Below are 21,790 nucleotides of genomic sequence, written 5' to 3' on the forward strand. Positions count from 1 at the left end.
TTTTTGGCAATAATACATTTATGCCTTAAAGAGTATAGCAAGGTTTTTTAGAAGTGATTACAGCTGGATGGTACCAGAATATGAAAGACACCAAATGACTGGAATCAAAGGATGGGCAGAACCATTACAGATAAAAATCATCATTCTCCAGAATGAACAACTTATCGAAGAGCTGAAAAATATTATACCTGTAAGCTATTTGATGTTTCCTAACATCGGATCAGTTGACATAACTAACTGTGCTAACTGGTGATTTGTTACGTCAGATAAATTTGATAATTTAATTTCGGAATGGAAATTTTTTGTTTTTTCCATTGGGTTATTTTATTGTTTATAATGTTTGTTATTTGTTAAAAACGGTATTTTTTAAATCTGATAAATATCTCATATTTCTGGCTTCAATTATAAGAGAGAAGCAATTTATTACGCAAACATTTAAGATTAATATTGTAGAAAATTGGAAGCACTGAAGTAAAAAATCTGAGAGTTGGACGTGATATTATTGAACATCGAGTTGACATATACGATTATGGAAGTCCATGGGTTGAGCTTCATGTTGACGTAAGCCTCAGAAATTCTGAAAAAAGAATTTTTTCGTTTTTAATCTTTGTCGTTATGCATTCTGCATTCTTTCTTTTTCTATTAATCAGTATTTTTTTATTAATTAGAGTATGCTGTTTTAAATCTTTTATTCTCAATTTTTTTCCATAAGTGTTTGGTTGATTTTTTTCGATTTTTATTTTCTTTATTTTTAAAAAGAAATTAGAGTAACATGTTTCGAAATACTTTTATTTCTTTTTTTTTTCTTTTTTTTTTCTTTTACATATTTTTGTTTATACTTTGATTTCCTGTATTTCAGATATGCTACAAGTTTTTATTATAACTTATAGTTAAATATGAAGTTTAATGGCGTTTCGTGGAAGTAAAGCATTAATGATACTTTAGTTTTAGAACTGAATTTTTTAATTAAGTTTATAAGATTTTATTAATAAATCTGGCATATACTTCCTTTGCATGCAGTATTTCTTTCTTAATCACTAAGTAAACAGAGTGACGATTGAATCAAATCTCGAACATCCCTTTTTTTTTTTTCCTTTCTGTCATTTTTTTTTGTCATTAATTTAATTTACTTTTTTAATAGGTGATGTCCTCTTGCTGGAAACGAATATTTCTCAAAATGGTATCAATGTTTCAAACTCTAACTAGTAAATTTTCTGGAAAGCACACACCTATACTTCAGACGACAGAGCGTGGTTTTTTCATGGATGATTGCTTGTTTGATTTTTAAATTATTTTAATTTTTTTTAAAAAAATTGTAATTTTAAATTGTTTTAATTTTGATAGACTTGAGATTGATAAGCATATTCATGAATTTATGTATGGAGAAGAGACTTTCGGTATTGTGAGAAAACATCAAATATTCTAATGGAATTTAAAATGTTTCAATTTCTAATTCTTTACATTGCTTGACAAAGCTTCTCAGTGTCACTTGCGAATGTTCTTTTTTTCCTTTCCTCTGTCTCCGATAGGCAAAACATGATAAAATAAATAATTTTTGGATTTAAATCATTATGAATTTTTTTTTGATAATTTTATTGTTCTGAAAAATTTCATTAAATTTGTTTGTTATTGTAAGCCATTTTTTTACCATAGTTTTGCACCTGTAGCCATCATCCAAGGTTCTATAACCATTTAACATGATTGTAACTCATTCCCTTAACTTTGAATAACCTAATCTAATCTATGTCCATATCTTTGCGAATATCTCACCATTAGCTATTTGATTAAGAATGTCAGTCCCGGATAAGTTATAAAATATTCCCATGACTAAGTCTGATTCACTAACTGAATATATTGAGTAGCTAATGTATTTGCTTATGATCTGTTTAAAAAATTATTTTCAGATCAGCTGAACTCCAAGTCGATCTACATTCTATCCATCATGGGAATTTGCTCGATCTTGGCACATTTTGTTCCCATTTCACTCGCGAAATACCGAAAGGAATTAATGGAACGAAATTATCGGAATACATCAAAGTGTTGTCAAATTTATCGTCACGTAATGTGCGTAGTGCTATGTACGTTGATTTTGAACATGATCGAAACATATTCACTGTACGATTCGCTGTTTTAGATGGTTTGTTTCTTTTTATATTTTCACTTAAAATTAAAATATTGTTAGGATAGATGCGAATAATTTTAGTCTTATCAATGAATGAAAGATTTCGTTTCTGGCACTTTGTTCAGATTATGGAATTTTCTAGCAAAATACAAAACTTGAATCAGAAAGTAAGAACTTTATAATCTTTGTATTTCCGACTGATGAGAAAAAGCTTTAGTGATATACTTTCTTTGCAATTAAAAAGAAATTAGAAGAAATATGTTTATTTTATTTCGAGGTTAAAATGATTGGTTGTTGTAGGATACCCACAAACAATCGTTATTAGCTGAAATTGTTAAATTCGTAAAAATTTTAAATGTTTTAGAGGTTACATTCAAAATTAGTAGCAAACTAACCTTCCGTTACAACACTATTCTATAAAAATTAGCATACTTTGTTAAGTATTGTTTTGCATCCATTATTTTATAATACATTTCCAAATATTAATCCACTGGAGTAAAGGTTTTCAATAAGATATTTGGTTGAGCTACTAAATATGAAACTACATTTATAAACTTAAATTAGAATTTCTCTCAAAAAACTGATATTTCAGGGTATAAAGCGCGAGAAATGAATAACACGAGTAATGAAAAGCAAAAACTCGTGGATTCAATGTTTGCTCTAAAGGTGAACTCTTCGTGATTGACAACTTTTTGATTATAACTTAACTTTCTGATCGTTCCCTTGTTCTCTAAATTTTTCACAATCTGCTGAAGTAGTTTTTTGGAAACTATGTCCTTCGTTTTAAATTTTAAATTCAAATTCCTCCCCTCTTTTTGATGGGTTTCTTTTAAGCTGCAGTATCAATGTTAATAGTAAATGATAAGCTAATAATCTTCTTTTATAAGATTTCTATTTGTTTACTGATTATAAGTGTATTCTGCTTTGGTTATCTTTACACTGCGGCATTAATTCTTAGAATTCAAATATTTTCTTTTTTAATTTCATTTAGTTGAAGTGTAACTATGTGCGACTGGTACAAAGAAGTACTTATTTCAAAACTAGTTGAAAGAATTTTCATCCAACTTTCGATTCTGTTCGAGTAAATAATGCAGTTTATGGTGAATTATGCATAAGTGATAAGTGAGATGTAATTCTTTTTACATTATTTATTATTAAAGAGCTGCAAATATTTTCAGGTCAATTACACTTCTTTGCGTCGCATTTTAGTTGACACAAACCAAGAAAGTTGTGCAGCACGAATTTATTTCCATCTAAATTACCCTCCTGAAATACGTAGATTTCGTCAAAAAATGAATGTGACACAAGGACCAAAAGTGGAATTAATTAGTGACCGATTCAGGTCAGTCATGAATTTTATTAAATTTTGAAACATATAACATAACAACGAAATGTTTGTGGCTTTAGTTGAGGTCAATACTTCAAAATTGTAGGAGCATAGATGAAATTTTAGAACGACAAACGACTGGTTTTTAGGTATTATCCCGAAGCAGATTATCAGAAAGATATCGGTTTAGCAATTACAGCTATTAACGATAGTCCAATCTTTTGCTTGCAATTTACGGAAATGATGGATGTAAGGACAATTTTTATTTTTGTCTTTTAATGCTTTTATAATTAAATATAGATTTATTGCTGATATTTATGGGTGGTATTTATTTTTTGAGTTCCATAGAACTTTATTATTAGAACAATCTTTTTTAAATTTTAGGATAATCTATTGTATAGGCTGTTGAGTAGATTGCATGCCCGTGTCAATCTTCCGATCGAATTCGCCAATGTTCAGTTTTCATATTTTCCCGTGGATAAGTAAGCAATACTGCTTTTTTTTCAATGAATAAACTAGTCTCTTGCATTCATTTTTAGTCATCTCTAATACAACTTTATTAAAAATAAACATTAACTTTCATTGTTCAAATTTTTGCTACAAACTGAAACTGAAGTATGATATTAGAATGTGCACAGAATTAAGTTTTTTTCAGTTGTGATTCGTTCATTTTTTAAAATATATTTAATTTTAAAATGTATTAAATTTGAGTAAAGCGTAGAGTATATGAATGATTTTACATATCGTATAGAATAGTTTTAGTTACGTGCCATTACCAGTTCGAATGATTGGTTGCGATTATCGAAAATGTGCTACTGAAGAGGGAATTTCACAAAACGATCAACCATATCAACCAGTGGAACCGAAAGTTGATAAGGCTTGGTCTAAAAAATTAAAATCACTTTCATTTGCATTGGAATATCTGATTGCAGCATTACTATCACGTGGCGCTGTTGTAAAAGATCAGTTACTGGTACGCACATAATTTTACTCATAAAGTTTGCGTTTTTTTTTTTTGCAAAATTATTACTAATTTTAATTTACATGTTTTAAAATTACTTAATTTATGTAAACCAATTATAAGCCGTCACTTCTGTAATTGATATCTTCCGTTTACCTCTCTGCAATGTGGTTTTACGGATCTTAAAATTATGCAGAATCATTATGTGAAAGTAATTTTATATTATGTAGTTTGTTATTTTTTAATAATTATGCAGTTTGTTATTTTTTTTTAATAATTGACGTACATCTAATCGCAACAATGACTACCATTTTCTGATTTAATTTTCTTTCAGCAAACGGTAGAATCAAGAAATGATTTTCTAACGCTGGTAGTAAAAAGTTACGAACAGGATGAAGCTGTAACTTTTTTTTTAATATTCTTCCTGTTTACATCCGTTTATATTTTCATATTAGTAAAAAGAGGTTTTGAAGCCTGCTTCATTTTCAAAATTAAAAAATATAAGTTAAACAATAAGTGAGATTTTCCACTTCTTAAATTTCTCACACAGCATTTGATATTTTTTTGCTTTTTCATGCTTTTTGTTATATTTATTTATATATTTCTATAGTGTTAATCCGTTTTGCTAAAGTTGGTGCAATAATGAAGAATTATTTTCATTCCTTTATTTCAAAATACACATAGTTGATTAAAATATATTACTTAAAGTACTACAGTTCATTTTATTAAAGATGACACTAGAAGTGTTGGAGCGTTTAATCAATATGATTGATGAAATGAAGAATATACCACCATTGATAAGTGCATTTGAGCGTATACAGAATAGTATTTTTGTAAAGAAAGAATTACTTGCTGAAATTCACGGAAGAAGTGCTGATGAAGGATTTCAACGTGTTCGAAAGGTTTTAAAATTTTGCTTAATGCTTTTTATTTTGATGGATACGAAAGAATTAGTTAAATAAATGCTAGATTTACAAACAAAAATATATTTGTATTCGGAGCATTTTTCTACTAAAATATCTTAGCTAGTATATTATGAACTGAATGAACTATATAAATTTGTCAAAATGTATAAATTTATCATTCATTAGGCTGTAATAACACCAACTCGAATGTTGCTTGTGATTCCGGAATTATTGATGGGAAATCGTGTATTGCGTGAATTTGATGAAAGTGGTGATGATGCTTTACGAATTCAATTTCGTGATGATGATGGTGCACATCTCAGACGTAGCCGTGCCGGATTATATATCATTGAGACTACAGTTCATAATTCTCTACTACGTGGCGTTTATATATCAGGTAAAATATTTTTACAACATTGAAATGTATTGTAAACTAATATTTCAATATTTTTGAAGTGTTCAAACTTGAGAGCTTTTATGCCTGATATCGATAATTTTGTCTTCGAATCATAGATTATTTAGTGTTTTATTTATTTATTTCGTGTTTAATACGCAGTGCGTCGGCAGAACAATGCTGAAAATTTTGTACATGAAACATTAGTTAGAAATGAATGGACTAGGAATGTTATTGTTTCAATAATATACCAGTGATTTTCAGTGTACTTTTTTTAGATAGTTTTGCATTGTTTTTCATTGCCTTTTTGTTTTTTTTTTTTTTTTCATCATTTAATAACAGGAATTGAAATTCAATGGTTTGTTAATTTGTTCATAGTTCAGTATGAATGGTCACTTACAATGTTACTTTTTTCTTTTTTCAGATCGTCATTTTGTTTACTTGGCTTCATCAAACTCCCAAATGCGTGATAATGGATGCTATTTTTTTAATGATGGTGATGATGGTAAAGTGAAAATGATTCGTGATAAGCTTGGCAAATTTGATCATACTAATATTCCAAAATTAATGTCTCGAATGGGACAGTGTTTCACGCAGTCTAAGGTAAAAACTGAGTTCCATTTGAATATTCATTAAAGTAAGTATTAATATATTAATTATTCTGTTAAATTGGCATTTTGTTTCCAGCCATTTTTTTTTTCTTTTTTCTGAGTTTGAATAATAAGGCATTTGTCGTCTTCGTTTTTTTTTTTTTTTCTCCCTTCTTTTTTATCCTTATTTGTTTTCAAGTGGAAATTGTCTATCCAAACTAGATTTAGTATTCTTCCAACCTTTTTTCATTTTTTTCATTTCAGGAAACTGACGTTACTTTGAAACGTAGAAAATACAATAAAACACACGATGTAATAGGTGGAAAAGATTCTTGTGGTGAACCGTTTATTTTCTCAGATGGAGTTGGAAAGTTATCAGAAGATTTTGCTGAACAAATTGCTAACGATTTAGGTTTGGCAAAATGTGTCCCCAGTTGTTTCCAAGTAAGAATAATTTTCTTTTAATGATGCCAACTATAAAGTAGTCTTTATAAGTTAACAAGTTTGAGTAATACTTTTAAATTTAGTTTTATGTGCTTTTATTCACACATTCGCATTTCGTAGGGAATTTTCTATACTTGTTCAAAAAGATTACTGAAATTATCAGAACTATCTAGTGATTTGCCAGTATGCATTTTGTGGGATATGTCTGTTAGGAATATGAATATCACTACCAGTCGAAAACAATTCATGATTCTGGCTGTTAAATTATTCCTTTGATGTATAGATATTAACAAAAGAAATATCAGTTTAGGTTTAAATTATTTGTTAGTCTTAAATGAAATGTTTACATGATTCCGATTAAAGTTCAGGTATCGAGGCTTAAAAGGTGTTCTTTCTGTTGATCCAGCATTGCGGCAACGCCGATTATGGGCTGAACGCAATGGTTTAGAGGATAAACATGCAAAAACTGCGAAAGTGAACGATTTGGATATAATATTTAGGCCATCTCAGGTATGATTTGCTCAAATATTTCATTTGCTCTCGTACAACTAATAAATTTCTTTACAGGAACTATTGAACATAAACTTTTTTTTTTTCTTTCAAATCCGAAGGATAGAGAATTTCTTGTAAAATCTAAAATTCATTCTTTTCTGAATAATCAAAACTTATAGCTCACTTTTTGGTTTTATCTCTTTTTTAAAAATTGTATTTTGATTCTTTTTTTTTTTTTTTTTTTTGAGTATTGCTGAAAGTGATTTCTCATCTGTAGGACAAATTTCATGCACCAAGAAAGGAAATAATAGAAATTGTGAAATATTCATCTCCAACATCTGTTTATTTGAACAGACCATTGATCAATATTCTTGACCAAGTTAGTGTTTTTTTTTTTTTTCTCGTTGTTGTTGTTCTCTTCTCATTGACTTTCCTCAAAAATATAGATTGCAGTCATTGTAAAACAAATATTATTTGTACTGGTGTTTATTCTGCTACATTTGGTGTTAATCAATTAAATTTTGTCATCAGGAAACGTAGATTAAAAACACTAATTCTTTTCTCAGTAATTGTTTTCTTTTCGGAATTATAGGTAAGCGATATGCAAGGATTTGATGTACATAGTCGTATAGTCAATCGCATACATGGTTTACTTGATCGTCAGCTATTGAAACTATCTGATGCGCTGATGAGTGAAGACAGGTGGTCAACTTGTAGCTGACAAATTTCTTTTCTGCAATAAACTTTTATCAGAATTTGTATCTTTTTTTTTTACCTTAAACGAAATTTTTTTTTTTTTTATAGATGTCGTGAAAGATTAGCAGAATTTCCGAGACGGATTAATGTACAATATTTATCAGTAGCACGAGGTTTTACCCTTACACAGGAACCATTTTTTCATGGCTTGTTAATTGCAAGTGTTCGATTCACATTACGTAAATTTCATATTATGCAAAAATTATGTAAAAATCTTTTCTAGCATTTAAATTGAATATAAAGTGGTTTAAGCAATTTAATTTGTAAGTTGTGAAATTTTAGTACTAATTTTTATATTGATTTTAGAATTATTTTTTACTAGCTTGGTTACATTAAATTTGTGAATTCATTTCATTCGAATCAGATAATTTTGATTTTATTATAGTCAATGAAAATTCGTTTACAGAAAATTTTTTCCTTTGTTTTTTGGAGCCTTCCATTCTCTTAGTTTCTTTTTTTTTTTTCGTTAATGTCACGGCATAGAACCTTAGAAAGTAGAACAGTGACGAATCGGTTCAGTTATTTGATGGATTTCTTAATTTTCATAGACAGTGAACAATTTTGACGGTGGCTTTTTACTTCAGAAAAGCAGTTATCAAAGGAACATATTCAAATACCTGCTAATCTTGGTCGAACTATGTTTGGTATTCTGGATGAGACCGGATTACTTCAGTATGGTCAAGTATTTGTGCAATTTACCAATGACGTTTTTTTGAAGACACCACCAAAAGCTGCAGCAAAAACAATAGTAAAAGGTTCATTTTCAGCTAGGAAAAATATTTTCTTATTTAATACACAGGAGAAAATATAATAAATCTGATTTGTATAAGAATTATACTGTCAGTATTGTAATACTTAGATTTTGTTAATAACTAATAGCTCTCTTTCATGCCTTTCTGCATCAAGCAACATCTTATCGAAGCATTTGCATTCTTCACTTTATTTCCAAATTATGATTTTGGATATCAGTTCCACTTAGTAATTTGCAGTCACTTTCAAAACATTTGTCTTGATGATATCTTTATAAACATTTTCCTTTATAGTTATATTTTTCGTGAAATCTTCCATTTTTTTTTTCTCACAACTACTCCATATAGTTTGCATATTACATAATATATTTGTTAGTCTTAGTCTCCTACATTGCGATTACAATGATTGACCGATCTGCCAAAAAATTTTCAGTTTAATTATAATTTAGAACTTAAAAAATGCCAAATGTATTTGGTACTACTATAGGTTTCGTGTTAATCACAAAAAATCCGTCAATAGTTGCTGGCGATGTAAGGATCTTCGAAGCTGTCGATTTACCCGAATTACGGCATTTGGTTGATGTGGTTGTTTTCCCGCAGCATGGGCCTCGACCACATACGGATGAAATGGCTGGTTAGTTATTATTTTAGATTGTTAGAAACTTCTAGCTATGTTGAAGTTTGATAAGAAAGTGAAATTCATTCGTGTTATAAAAATGGCTTTAATAGTACCACCTTGTAGAGCTTTAATTTCTCAGTGATTTTACTATGATCTTACAATTTCATGATCGATCATAGTCATATTCTTTCTAGTAGTCTTCAGAGCTATTTGTCAGATCCTAGACAATCTAATATGCGTTTTCATCAATTAGTAATTTAAACTGATCAACTAATAAGATTTCAGCTTTGTGAACTGCAAAATATTTATCTGTATAAATTCGTTTTTATTTTTAAGGATCTGATTTGGATGGTGATGAATATAGCGTTATATGGGATGATCAGATGTTATTTAGTCATAATGAAGAACCAATGGATTTCAGTAAGCTTATTCGACCTCCTGATATCCTAAAGGAAGATGAAGTTGTTAGTTTCAATTAAATCTCGTTTAACCGATAAATTTCGTTTAATCGATTCTTCATTGAACATGTTGGTAAATATAAATATTTTTGGAGGATTCATTTATATCATTTATTCTTTTTTACTTTTCAACAACATAGTTTGTCTTTTTTTTTTGAAACTAATATATCTTAGAAAGCGTTTTAATTTCTATCTTTCTTCTGTCATCATCATTATTTCAGGTTCGTGAAATGCGTCGCTTTTATGTTGAATATGTCATGCAAGATTCAATTGGTATTATTGCGAATGCTTTCCTCGTAAATTCTGATACTTTTGGAATTGCCAGTGATGTTAGTCTTACTTTTTTTTTCACATAAAAAGCAATGTTTTTATGACACAAATTCTTCCTGAAGAGAATTTTGTGTGATTTAAATGCCTCAATTTTTGTCAATTAATTATTACATTTACGTAGCATTGTTATTACTGTCATTTGAAGTAATTCCTGAAATACTTCAGGTTTGTATGAGTATAGCAGAAAAGCATTCTCAATCTGTGGATTTTCCAAAAACAGGACAGCCTCCAAAACCACTTGTCAAAGAATGGAGCAATGGACCGGATGGAAAAATGATACCACCTGAGCGTCCAGAACGATGGCCTGATTTTATGTGCAAAACTCATGAGCCATCATATGTTTCAACACGCCTTGTTGGACAATTATTCAGGTATTTTTTAATCGTTTTCAATATTTTTCAAAATTGATCTAAATTAATGGTGTTATTATCGGAGTTTGCCTGAAAGATTTTATTTTTGTAAAGATTCTCTCGAAATAATGTAATGACTTTATGCTACTGATAGAGGATGATTATTCATTCGTTCTTTTTTGCGCTTCAGATTAATTTGTTTGACTAAGACATTTTTTTTTTTCTTTTTGTTTTTTCCGATAGCTGATCATAATTTTTTTTTTTTTTTCAGGCGTATCCGACTAATTGATGATGTTCTTACAATAACTCGTGCTCATGAAACACAATCAAAAGTAACGGTGGATCCTTTATTAGAATACAGTGGCTGGGAAAGTTATGAAAATGATGCAACGCTAAATTTGATTGCATATTCTGCTCATATTAGAGTATGCTTTCCTCATAATTCCGCTAATTTATCTTCATATTTTTATGAAAGTTTCTCCAAAAGTTATCACTTATCTGAGATAAACATTTTATATAATAATATTTTTAGGCTCTTATGGATAATTATGGAATAGAAGATGAGTGCCAACTGTATTCTGGTTGTTTTTGCAAAGTTCGTAATCGAATCAGCGATCGGGATGGCGATGATATGTCTCAATTTAATACCAGTTTTATTATTGAGCGAAAACTTACAAATATATTTATGTGGTGATTAATTTTATACAAATAATACTAAATTTAAATGCTTATTCTATAATGTATAAATTATGAAAAAGTCAACAAACATTTGAATTATCTTTAAAGATTAATGAAAAGATTTTATCATCAATTTTTATATTCCTTTTTCAGTTTTCGCTGTAATTTCTTTGCTGAGTTTGGTGATTTCATGTCCTGTACTCAGCAAGATGATGATTTACGTAACAAAGATGTAATCGAACGACGATACTGTAAATATCCAACTGTAGAGATGAAAAAGAAAGCATCCGCTTATTACATAGTATGCTATCGTAAGTTATGCTAAATTATTGGATTATGTTTGATATGCTTGAATATTTAACTTAATGAATATTCCAAAATTATTCATGTATCGAATGAATGTCGAAGAAAATTCCTTGTATGAAATCAACTTTGTCTCTTTGCTTGGTTGAATGCTTATTCCAGTTATTTAATCACAATAAAACTTATCAAAATTCAATTCCTCTATATTTCATTGAGTATAGAAGGACTGAACATTTTTGAAAAATTTTCTCAAAAAATATGAATTTTGAATATAAAGTTTTTCATGAATTTCATCTTTGCTTGATTAATTTTTCTCTTCTATAGTTGTATTACTTTTATCAGTTGTATAATAAGTATTTAAAATGTGATTTTTTATTTTTTCATTTCAGGTAAGGTTATGAAAGAGAAAGGTGAAAGATTATTGTCATTTCCGTGGATTGTATGGGATATACTTGCTGACATAAAAAAAGAAAACGCTGTGCTAACATCACAAAATATATCAACTATTGATCCTCTTTGTGAACTTGCATCAAATGTCAGACTTTTTCGATCTTGTTTTTTTTTTAGTCATAGTTGGCTAATCTTAATAATTCATACTAGCTTTTTTTTTTTATAATTCTTATATATTTTTTACAAACTATAAACTAAGATAACTTTTAACTGCATTTAAATTGCAGGAGAATTTACAGTTTCGCAGTTGGTTCTCTTTTGCATTCATTCTTCTGAATTGTTTCCCCCAAATTAAAATAAAAATTATTTGATTTTTCAGGTCATAACGTGTTTTTGTGACGATAATAAGGAAGATTTTGATCAAACTATAGGGTGTTTAACGGATGGTGCATCTGGTTTACATGCCATTAAGCGATATTGCAGGAAATACAAAGGTATGAGTTAAATGAAATTTATAGTAACAAAATTTTTATTTCAATAAAATATTCCATTTTAATGTGAAAAGAAATTCTTTTGTAAGATTTATGAACCATATCATTTCATTCTAGGACTGGACAAATTATTATATGTGTTATGCAAGTGGGGTGAGCAACAGCGATTATTTGAAGGACGACTGAAACGGGAGCATTTATGTTTATTGTTAATACAATATGGTTTAGGATATATAAGTAGTGATAATATGCGAGACTATGTTTTTCTTGAACAGGTAATTGAAAATGTTTTTCTCGAACAGGTAAATGAAAATTATCTAAAGATGCGTAGTTCTATTTTATGAGTTCATCAGCTGTTCACTATACTATTTAATTCTCATCTTAGGAAATATCGTTTACACAATTTCATTAGCTTGCTTGATTCTTTCTTGATTAAAAATAATTTGAAACACTTTCGGATATTAAAGATTAATTTTTATTAAAATATATGTTTTGCAGGATTCTGAAATTTATCAAAAACCTGGAAGAATTTTCTAAATTTTCTATTTGTTTCGTTTCCTTAATTTTTATGTTTATTTTTGTTATAGAATGTAATTCTGTTTAACTTGATAAATGAGTGAATCATAGTTTGAGTAAGATTTTTTCAGACCGATGAAATTCCTTCAGAAAATTCAAATGAATGCCGTGATTTGAACAGTCTAATTGGTGGTATAGGAAAATGTTTCTTGCAATTTCTTCAATATTTAAGTTCACGATCATTCGAGAAAGCGAAAATTTTCAATTTTATGAAACCAAATCTTGGATATCATTCAATATTGATGCGTGGACAGTGGTTAGATTTGCATAAGGTCTGTATCTTTCATTTTGAGCTCACACCACTATTATTAACATTTAGCAAAATGTGCTTTGCTTTCATTCAATCTCAGCATTGTTTGTCATTCTTTTAATTGATTTGGATGAATTCATTTGCAAAAAAAAAATTTCGAATTATTTTCATTAAAATACTGGAATTCATTTCATTGAAATACTGGAACGAATTTTGACTTTAATATCTTTACCCGATCTTATTTTTAGGCTGCTATTATAACTTTCTATCAAATAGTGCTTACTAATCGTTTTAATGAAATGTCAATATTCAAAAGGGAGCAGGTATTAGCAAATAGTTCATCTGTTTTATTTATAAAATTTAGTTTGTTTGCTGAATCAATCTGTCAACAATGCAAATGTTAAATAATACTTTCATAAGCACTTGTATAATTGACATTTTTATGGTCTCTCAGGATAAGTAACATTTATAAAGTCACGCAGCATTTGAATTTGCAAACTGTTATTAATTAACTTTTCAAAGTTTCAGCTTCATAGTTGTATCGAAGCTGAACCTTTCACTATCGAATTACCGGAAGATCTGTGCTCTTTTGATGAAAATTTGAGAGAAAAAATGATGGAATATTCTAACGTGCGTTATTTATATTTGAGAAGGATTCCGGATAGAAAAAGTTGGTTTTCGTCATTAATCTGATTGTTTATTAACACCAAATTTGGTAGTAATTAATACTTGATTCTATTTCAAACTATTATTAGATATTGTAGCACGTAACTTGTATGTTTTTTAACGGTTCCTAGAAAACTTTGATGAAAAGAATGAAATTTTAGATAGCAATTACTTTTCCATTTTAAAATTTGTCGTACTGAATACAGTTAAGAATGTGGAATTTAGCATACTTATGCTTTGTCAATAGTTTTAATTTTAAGGGCATACATACATTTTCTCAATAGTTTTAGTTTGAAGGTTAAATTTAAATAGATTTCTGACTTATTTACAATAAAATCATCCACTACAATTCTTTCATGGAAAAGTTTTCAGACAGAGTTGTGGTATCAGCATTTGGGACATTGGAATCATTGTATCGATTACGTGATATACTTTCTGTGAAACCAATCTCAACTGTACAAGCTGATAGTAAAAAACGTAGTGATATGATGCTTCGATTGGTTTATGAGCGGATTCAAGAATTACCGTAAAAGTTTTTCTATAAGCAGTGCCATTTACTCTTATGATCTTCTCAAAAATACTTTAGAATCTCATTAAGTGTTATCGAAGTTTTTGAATTAAACTTGTATAGAATATTTTATAACTGTAATAATATATGAAAGATTTCATTTGTCTGCAATAATTTGGACATTAATTTCATGTTTAATTTAAATCAACCATACTCAGGTTGTTAATAATTAATCTTAATCGATTGAGCAATTATTTCATGAATGTATATTAATCATATGGATATGACATTTCTTTTTTTCTTCCAGATTACTCTGCTGCCATTATTTTTCTTGACAAATATTTCGACATATTTTGGCACAAAAAAAAAAAAAAGTTGATTTTAATATTTGAATAATTTTTTTTCATTTTTTAAACAAATAATGAAACAAAAAGGTACTCCATTTATTTTCTTTGGGAAATCAATCATTGTTCATTGTTTTAAATCAGTTACTGTTCATTTTTTAATTAATTTTGATATCAATGATTAATATGTTGTTATCTCAGTTTATGTTAATCATTCTGAAAAACTAATGATAAAGATAAACGAAAACTTGCAGATTGATAAATTTGATTGATTAAAGTCGAAATATTTATATATATATATATATGTATATGGTTGTCAATTTCATGTTGTCCAATCTGCAGTTTTATGTTTGTTCTTGCATCTTTTTTTTTTTTTTAGACTGTATTTTATTAGTTCAGTTCCTCAATTATTTTTACTGCGAGATGATCTTGGCATCTTAGAAAAATTTATCTATCTAAATGATCTTCTACTGTTTAGCAGGTTGTATTGTCTTTTGTTTTCTGAAATAAAGGATAGTAAGATCTATAAATTGCCATTGATTTGTCTAAACTATCATTTGTATCATTTTCGAATGTGCATTAAATGTTAAATGTCTCATTTATTCCATTGCCTCATTTTATTTTAAATTCCATTTATTTCATTAAAAAAAAAAAGTTGGATAATTTGCATGAGAATTACGAAGTTTTCGACAAAATACATTTTCTGTATAAATTGTTTATTTTTTATATATGATCAAAGTTAAAAATTGAATTAATCTCTGTTTTTTTAGATTTGCCTATTTATTTCTATTTTTAAAATACTTTACAATTAGAATGTTAAAAATTCCTTTTTTTTTTGTTGGTGCGAATTTAGTTTGTTTGAAATTAAATAGCAGTAATTTACAGAATTTATTCAGGACACTAAATCACTCCACCAATTCTTAATTTAAATTTTCTAATATCAGTGATAAACTTACATTCATTCAAAATTAGCATAAGAATTTCTAGCTTTACGATACTTTATTATTGCCAAAATAAGTTAATTCATCTCACCAAATGCTAATTACATTGATAAACTATCAAATGCTTTGCTTCCGATTATCTCTACTACATCAGGAATATCTGATTCCGTATTTGCTACCGTTATATGGCCGGAAATCAGTGTAGAAATCATTTTAACATTAATAAATAATCCTAAAAATGAAGATCAAATAGGAGCAAAAAAAAAGAATTAATTCAATTGATTCAAAACAATTTTGCATTTTACAATTTGTACAGTTTATACAGTACAATGTATGATGCAATTGATAAATGATAATGTGATTTTTAAACGATCAATATTAATGATATGATAATAAAGTTTCATTGATAAAGTAACCACTGATAATTTAAGAAACTAATCATTAAAAATGAAACAAAGTATTATTTTAGCCATAAATTATCATTCAAATAATAAATACAATAGCTATCATATAATATATTTTAATCAAAAATATCAAATAGAAATATTAATTCAAGCAAAATATATGTATTACTACGGTAAGTAAAATTCATCTCACCCTTAAATTTCACCAAAAATTTTCAGGAAATAATTCAAAAAAAAAAAAAAAAAATTACTTTCCAAATATCCTTGAAATGAAAAAAAAAAAAAAAAAAAAAAGTTTTCCAAAGAAAAAAAAATAAAAGAAGAAATGATTATTTTCCAGTTAATTTAGTTTAATATATCAATTATATTTATTATTTCTTGAAATTTTCAACAATTATTAAACTTTTTGCATTTGAATTAGACAAACTTTGGTTTCTATTCAAACAAACATAATATATATATATATATATCTGTGCTATTGGTATGAAAATAAAATATTTAAATAAAATAATTTGAAATTTGAGATAATATTTTAGTGAAAAGAATTTCCATTGAAGCATAAATATAATATACAAATGCATCTTAGCATAATTATCCCAATTTTATTTGATATTATCGTTGCTATAACGAATTACTATTTATTATTAAAATTTAATCAATAATTTTAAAGTAAATAATTGAATGAATTTACGTACGATTATTTGCTATTTTTATTTTTTTTATATTTATTTTTTTAAAAATTTATCAATAAATTATATTAATTTTGCAAAATTGTTTTTGTTTAATTTTTATTTATACTTTTATACTTTTTAAATTGTTTCCATATAAATTCAAAATTTTTTAAACATATATAAATTACTGGAATATTAAATAAATAAATATATTATCATTGTAAGATAATTAATTGATGAATGTTTTAATGCAATGAAAAATCTTTTGATTAATTTTAATTATTTACACATAAATGAATTTCCAACAAGCATTCATTATTAATTATCAAATTAAATACAATCAATTTCGATTACACAAAATAAAAGGAACAATTTTTAGCAAAAAAAAAAAAAGTAAATAAATAAAATGCTTAATTTGTTTCTTTTTTAATTTGAAAAGATAAGAAGAATACTGAGATAGGAATTTCTCTTTGTCACAACATTTTTCCTTCATTTTTTTTTCTCTCTTTCAAATTTAAATTTCTAATTAAGATTTAAAAAAAAATATATATCAGCACTTATCATTATTACATAATTATTGCTTACTGATATTGCTACTTTATTTGTCTTTTTGTATTTGAAATTAAAATAAATAAAAATATGAAAAAAAAAATAATAAAAACAAAGAAAACAAAAAGAAATATGAAAAAATAAATAAAAATAAAGAGAATAAATAAAATGATAAAATGCAACCTTTATTGAGATTGTGTTAATAATGACAGTTCAAAGTAATAGTGATAATAGTAATAATACATTTTACTCTCTCATCATATTTATATCATTAAAATGGTGAAATTAAATGATAATATAACAAGAGAAAAAGGGAGAGAGAGAGAGAGAGAGAGAGAAAGAAGGTAACAAAGTAAATAAGTTATCAATCAGAATTAGAATTAATATTTATTGTTTTCTTAATATATTAACTAAACGATACATTTCGTAAAGTGCTATATGGATAGTAATAATGATAAAACTAAAAGAACGACATAGTTGACAAAGTGACAAAGTTTTGTTAAATCAAATGACAAATTAAATAGAAAGTTAGAAAAACGAAATTGGACAATTCATTGCTCATTTTGCTTTCTATGAAGCAATCATCAAATGATTCATATAACTTTGGACCATTTCTTATTAAATTATGAATAACTCTTACAAATCACTTTAACAGTTATTTTCATCAAGTAATAAGGTTAATGGTCATTTGTGCTTATTGGTCACTTATGCTTAGTGGTCAGTTATGCTTACTGGTCATTTATGCTTATTCATCACTTATACTTAGTAGACATTTATGCTCAGTGGTCATTTACGCTTAGTGGACATTTAGTTTAATGGTCATTTATGGATCAAGCGAAACCTTAAATTTTTACAGTGTATTTATTCTCTTTAATCATTCATCACTTAGTTCATTTAGTAGCAACTAATTAGAAAATAATGAAAATTTTTCTTCTGATAATTTTTAAATGCATATTATGAATAACTTTTTGAAAGTTTTCAAATTTCTTTTTCATCTTTTACTAATGTCATAATTAGTTTAGCAATAGTTGGACAATTAATTAATTTGAAAGGATGTGTTAAAGTTAATGAATTGATGATAATAATTTGATTTTTTTTTTTTGTTTTGAATCAAATTATAATCGATAATTAATTATAGAAAGATTAAAAATAGAAGAAAATTAATGAAAACAAGTATTTTTGTTAGCATAAAAATGCATTGCTCTTCCGACGATTTCCTCATTTCAAATGTATTACACTTACTTTCACATTCATTTAACATAAATAATCAATGATATTGGCTACTTATTTTAATTATAAGTCATATATTTGTACTAAATTTAAAATAAGTGAATAACAAAGTTGTAAAAGTGTAGCAGTTCAAATATATTTTACAAAATTGTTTTTTCTTTTAAATATGACATTTTGATTTCTGTCTAAACTTTCCATAAAATAGCCATTATGTAATCTTTTTATAAAGATTAAATAAAAAAAAAAAAAAAAACTTTGCTAAATCTAAAATGCTTAGATGAGAAGAAAAAAAAAATATTTATAACATTTAGAAAATACTACAATTTTTATAATTAATTTAATGAAGTGATAAAATTATTATCATTTTCTAAATATCATATAAAGTATATATTTTTTATTGCTCTATCACTGAGCAAATTATCGATTTTTGATTTTTTTATAAATTTTTTAAAAATCTTTTTTAAAATTTTATAAAAATTTTTTAAAAAATCTAAATTCTAAAAAAAAATCTATCACTGAGGAAATTATCGATATTTGATTAATTTTATAAATCTCAATTATGCATTCAGTTTTTTAAATTTTATTTTTCACTGCGAGTTGTTGTGTGATTGTAAATTTAGAAAAAAAATTAAATTTTTTATTTTTTGTTTCAAAACTCTTTGCTACTCGAAAATTTATGTATGTATGTATGTATGTATGTATGTATGTATGTATGTGTGTGTGTGTGTGTGTGTGTGTGTGTGTGTGTGTGTGTGTGTGTGTGTGTGTGTGTGTGCTACTAAATCAAATTTAAAGTTGAAAACTTGAAGATACAATGTACGAAAATCGTCGGCTTACAATATTATATAAAGTATGCCACGTGAAATACGTCAAATATTTTCTATCAGTGAATAATGATGAAAGATTGAAATAATATTTTGGCGTGGTACACGTTTTCTTCATAATTCCATTTACTTTTAAAGTTTCATTTATCTTTTTTTTCATCCATTACTTTTATTCAGATTAATTTATTGTCTGAATATAATAGCATTACATTTGCAATAGTTTCTATTAAATTTAAGTATGAATTAATTAGCTTTTCTTATTAAATCATAAAATGATAACTTTCTTATATAAAATCATAAAATAAAATAATAACAATGAATAAAAGTTAACAAAAATATCATCTAAAATTAATATAAGTAATGGATGGTATTAAATTATATCACAGTTTTACATTAATCAATCAAATATTTTGTCTTATTTTTATTGCTTTCGTTCAATTAATTGTAAATTACAAAGATTCTTTTAAAGTGTAATTTTATTTTAATTTCAACAATTAATAAAATTTTCAGTAAAAAAATCGTTTTCATTCCTTTTTTCTTCACGTCAAAATTAAATGTTTTAGGCTAATATCACATCAAAAATTTTCCATTTTCAAATATTTTCAAAAGAAAACAAAAAAAAAAATGACAAAAATTCAGTGTCACAATTTTTTTTTTTTAGTAAATTTCGTTATTAAAAAGAAAATTTGATAAATATTTAATAATAGCAAAATTATATTGAAAATAACTAAATATTATTTAATTTGCTTATGTTATGCTTGCTATAAATTTCAATCATAAAAAAAAAAAAATTCATTTAAAAAATAAATGAAGTAATTTATGAAATTAATCTTTCAAAATTTTATCATCAAAATAATGCCATCCTTTAAAAACTAAAAAGACTAACATATTTGTTGAAATAATATTTTCCTAATCACATTTCTTTTTTATTTGTTTATCAGAATACACTTATCACAATCAATTTTATTATTATCACTATCAGAATTCATACGCTATCACAACAGTTTATTTTGTTATCATCAAATTCATTATCATTACAATTCATACTTTATCACCGTAACTTAATTCATTCATCAACAATAATTGTTTATTTTGTCTAATCCTTTTATCTTCCCGCAATTACAGTTTATAAAATATATAAAACGTATGCCTATTCACGCATACGTGTACACAAACACAAACATACACGCACACGCACTCATACGTGTAACTAAGATTTTGAAATTATCTAAAAATATAATAGACTATTAAAGTAATTTGATGCTAAAATATCACGAAATCAAATCTAAATTTTAATCTTTCAAATTAAACTTATTTTGATAGAAATTGCGTGTAAGTAATATTTTATAATTGTAAACACATTAGGCTTAGTTTACTTATTATTTCTATGCTTATACGTGTGCATTTTCATTTACGTAAATAGTTTTAGGTTTAATTTTGTGATATTTCATTAATATAATAAAACAAAATTGTATGATAATTGTTATTTTTGTTTTTCTTTTTAGACGTGAAATCAAAAATTATACGTTAAAATTATTGCTAGTTTATTCAGTATGAAATATTTAACACAATTAAAATGAAAAAAATTAACAATAAAAAAAAAAAGAATTTTATTTAATTTATTTTAATAAATATTACAATTATCGCATTAATCAGTTTTACATAATTTTTAACCAATTTTCATTAATCAAAAAAATATTATTCTTTAAAGTATTCATAAATTTGTTAAAATTGTTGAATTTACTTTTTCATTTATAATATTAGAACAAATTTAGTATAAAAAATTATATTCATAAAAAAAAAAAAAAACGAAAAGAAAACTTTTGCTAAAAATTTTTCTCGAAAAAAAGAATTATAAAATAATTTTAGTAATAAAACATTATGTTGTAATTTAAAATATTTTTTTCAAGATTTGACAAATTTGTCATTAATTTGGATTTGAAATGCATCTGAAATGATACAATGATTTTAAAAGATATTTAATGATTCTATTTCTTTTTTTTTTTTTTTATATAGCTAATTAGTCTATCAATACAAAATTATTTTAGTCTTTTTAGCTTTTAGCTTATTCTTCTTTTATACTTGCAAATAAACAATTTTTTTTTTTTTAAAATCTTTTGAATATATGAATTATTCTTAATCAAATGTATTCATTTAACTTTTATATTCATTTTTTTTTTCTTGCTATCTATTAAAATTAATGCAATATTTTTTCATAAATAAATTTTTCATATAAAAAAAAAAAAAAGAAAGTCACTAGACAGTGATACATACATATGTTTGATACAAGACTCTAAATTTTTCATTTTCTCTGCTATTTCAGTGTTTTTTTTTTTAAAAAAAAAAAAAAAAAAAAAAAAAAAGAAAAAACTAGTAAGTAAGACAGTTGACAACAAGAAAAGGAAGTTAAGTTAGACTTTTAGAGAGTGTCACAACGAGTTAGACGTAGAGTTGACAAATATGTATGC

At 26.1% G+C, this 21,790-nt stretch overlaps 1 protein-coding gene across 2 annotated transcripts; it reads left to right on the forward strand.

The window, feature by feature from the left end:
- Positions 1–67: 67 nt before the first annotated feature.
- On the forward strand, positions 68–14,381 carry Bm5059 (RNA dependent RNA polymerase family protein; the record flags this gene model as incomplete). Of its 2 annotated transcripts, XM_043082322.1 has the most annotated exons (33): positions 68–190; positions 454–561; positions 1,142–1,275; positions 1,905–2,137; positions 2,715–2,788; positions 3,301–3,464; positions 3,599–3,698; positions 3,834–3,931; positions 4,212–4,422; positions 4,745–4,810; positions 5,142–5,312; positions 5,502–5,712; positions 6,134–6,312; positions 6,564–6,743; positions 7,107–7,253; positions 7,513–7,614; positions 7,828–7,937; positions 8,040–8,170; positions 8,576–8,746; positions 9,228–9,374; positions 9,696–9,823; positions 10,039–10,146; positions 10,313–10,518; positions 10,769–10,922; positions 11,030–11,187; positions 11,329–11,486; positions 11,868–12,013; positions 12,248–12,362; positions 12,477–12,634; positions 13,007–13,207; positions 13,434–13,508; positions 13,714–13,855; positions 14,224–14,381. In XM_043082322.1, 33 exons carry the CDS (start codon positions 68–70, stop codon positions 14,379–14,381), a joined length of 4,767 nt encoding a protein of 1,588 aa, XP_042938256.1. The 2 variants fall into 2 exon arrangements, with proteins under 2 accessions (XP_042938256.1, XP_042938257.1); XM_043082323.1 differs by lacking the exons at positions 68–190; positions 454–561; positions 1,142–1,275; ... (11 more) ...; positions 7,107–7,253; positions 7,513–7,614 and having other exon boundaries at positions 7,924–7,937.
- Between the last annotated feature and the right edge of the window lie 7,409 nt (positions 14,382–21,790).

The sequence above is a fragment of the Brugia malayi genome (genome assembly GCF_000002995.4).
Source record: "Brugia malayi strain FR3 genome assembly, contig: Bm_v4_Chr4_scaffold_001, whole genome shotgun sequence".
Classification (NCBI taxonomy): domain Eukaryota; kingdom Metazoa; phylum Nematoda; class Chromadorea; order Rhabditida; family Onchocercidae; genus Brugia; species Brugia malayi.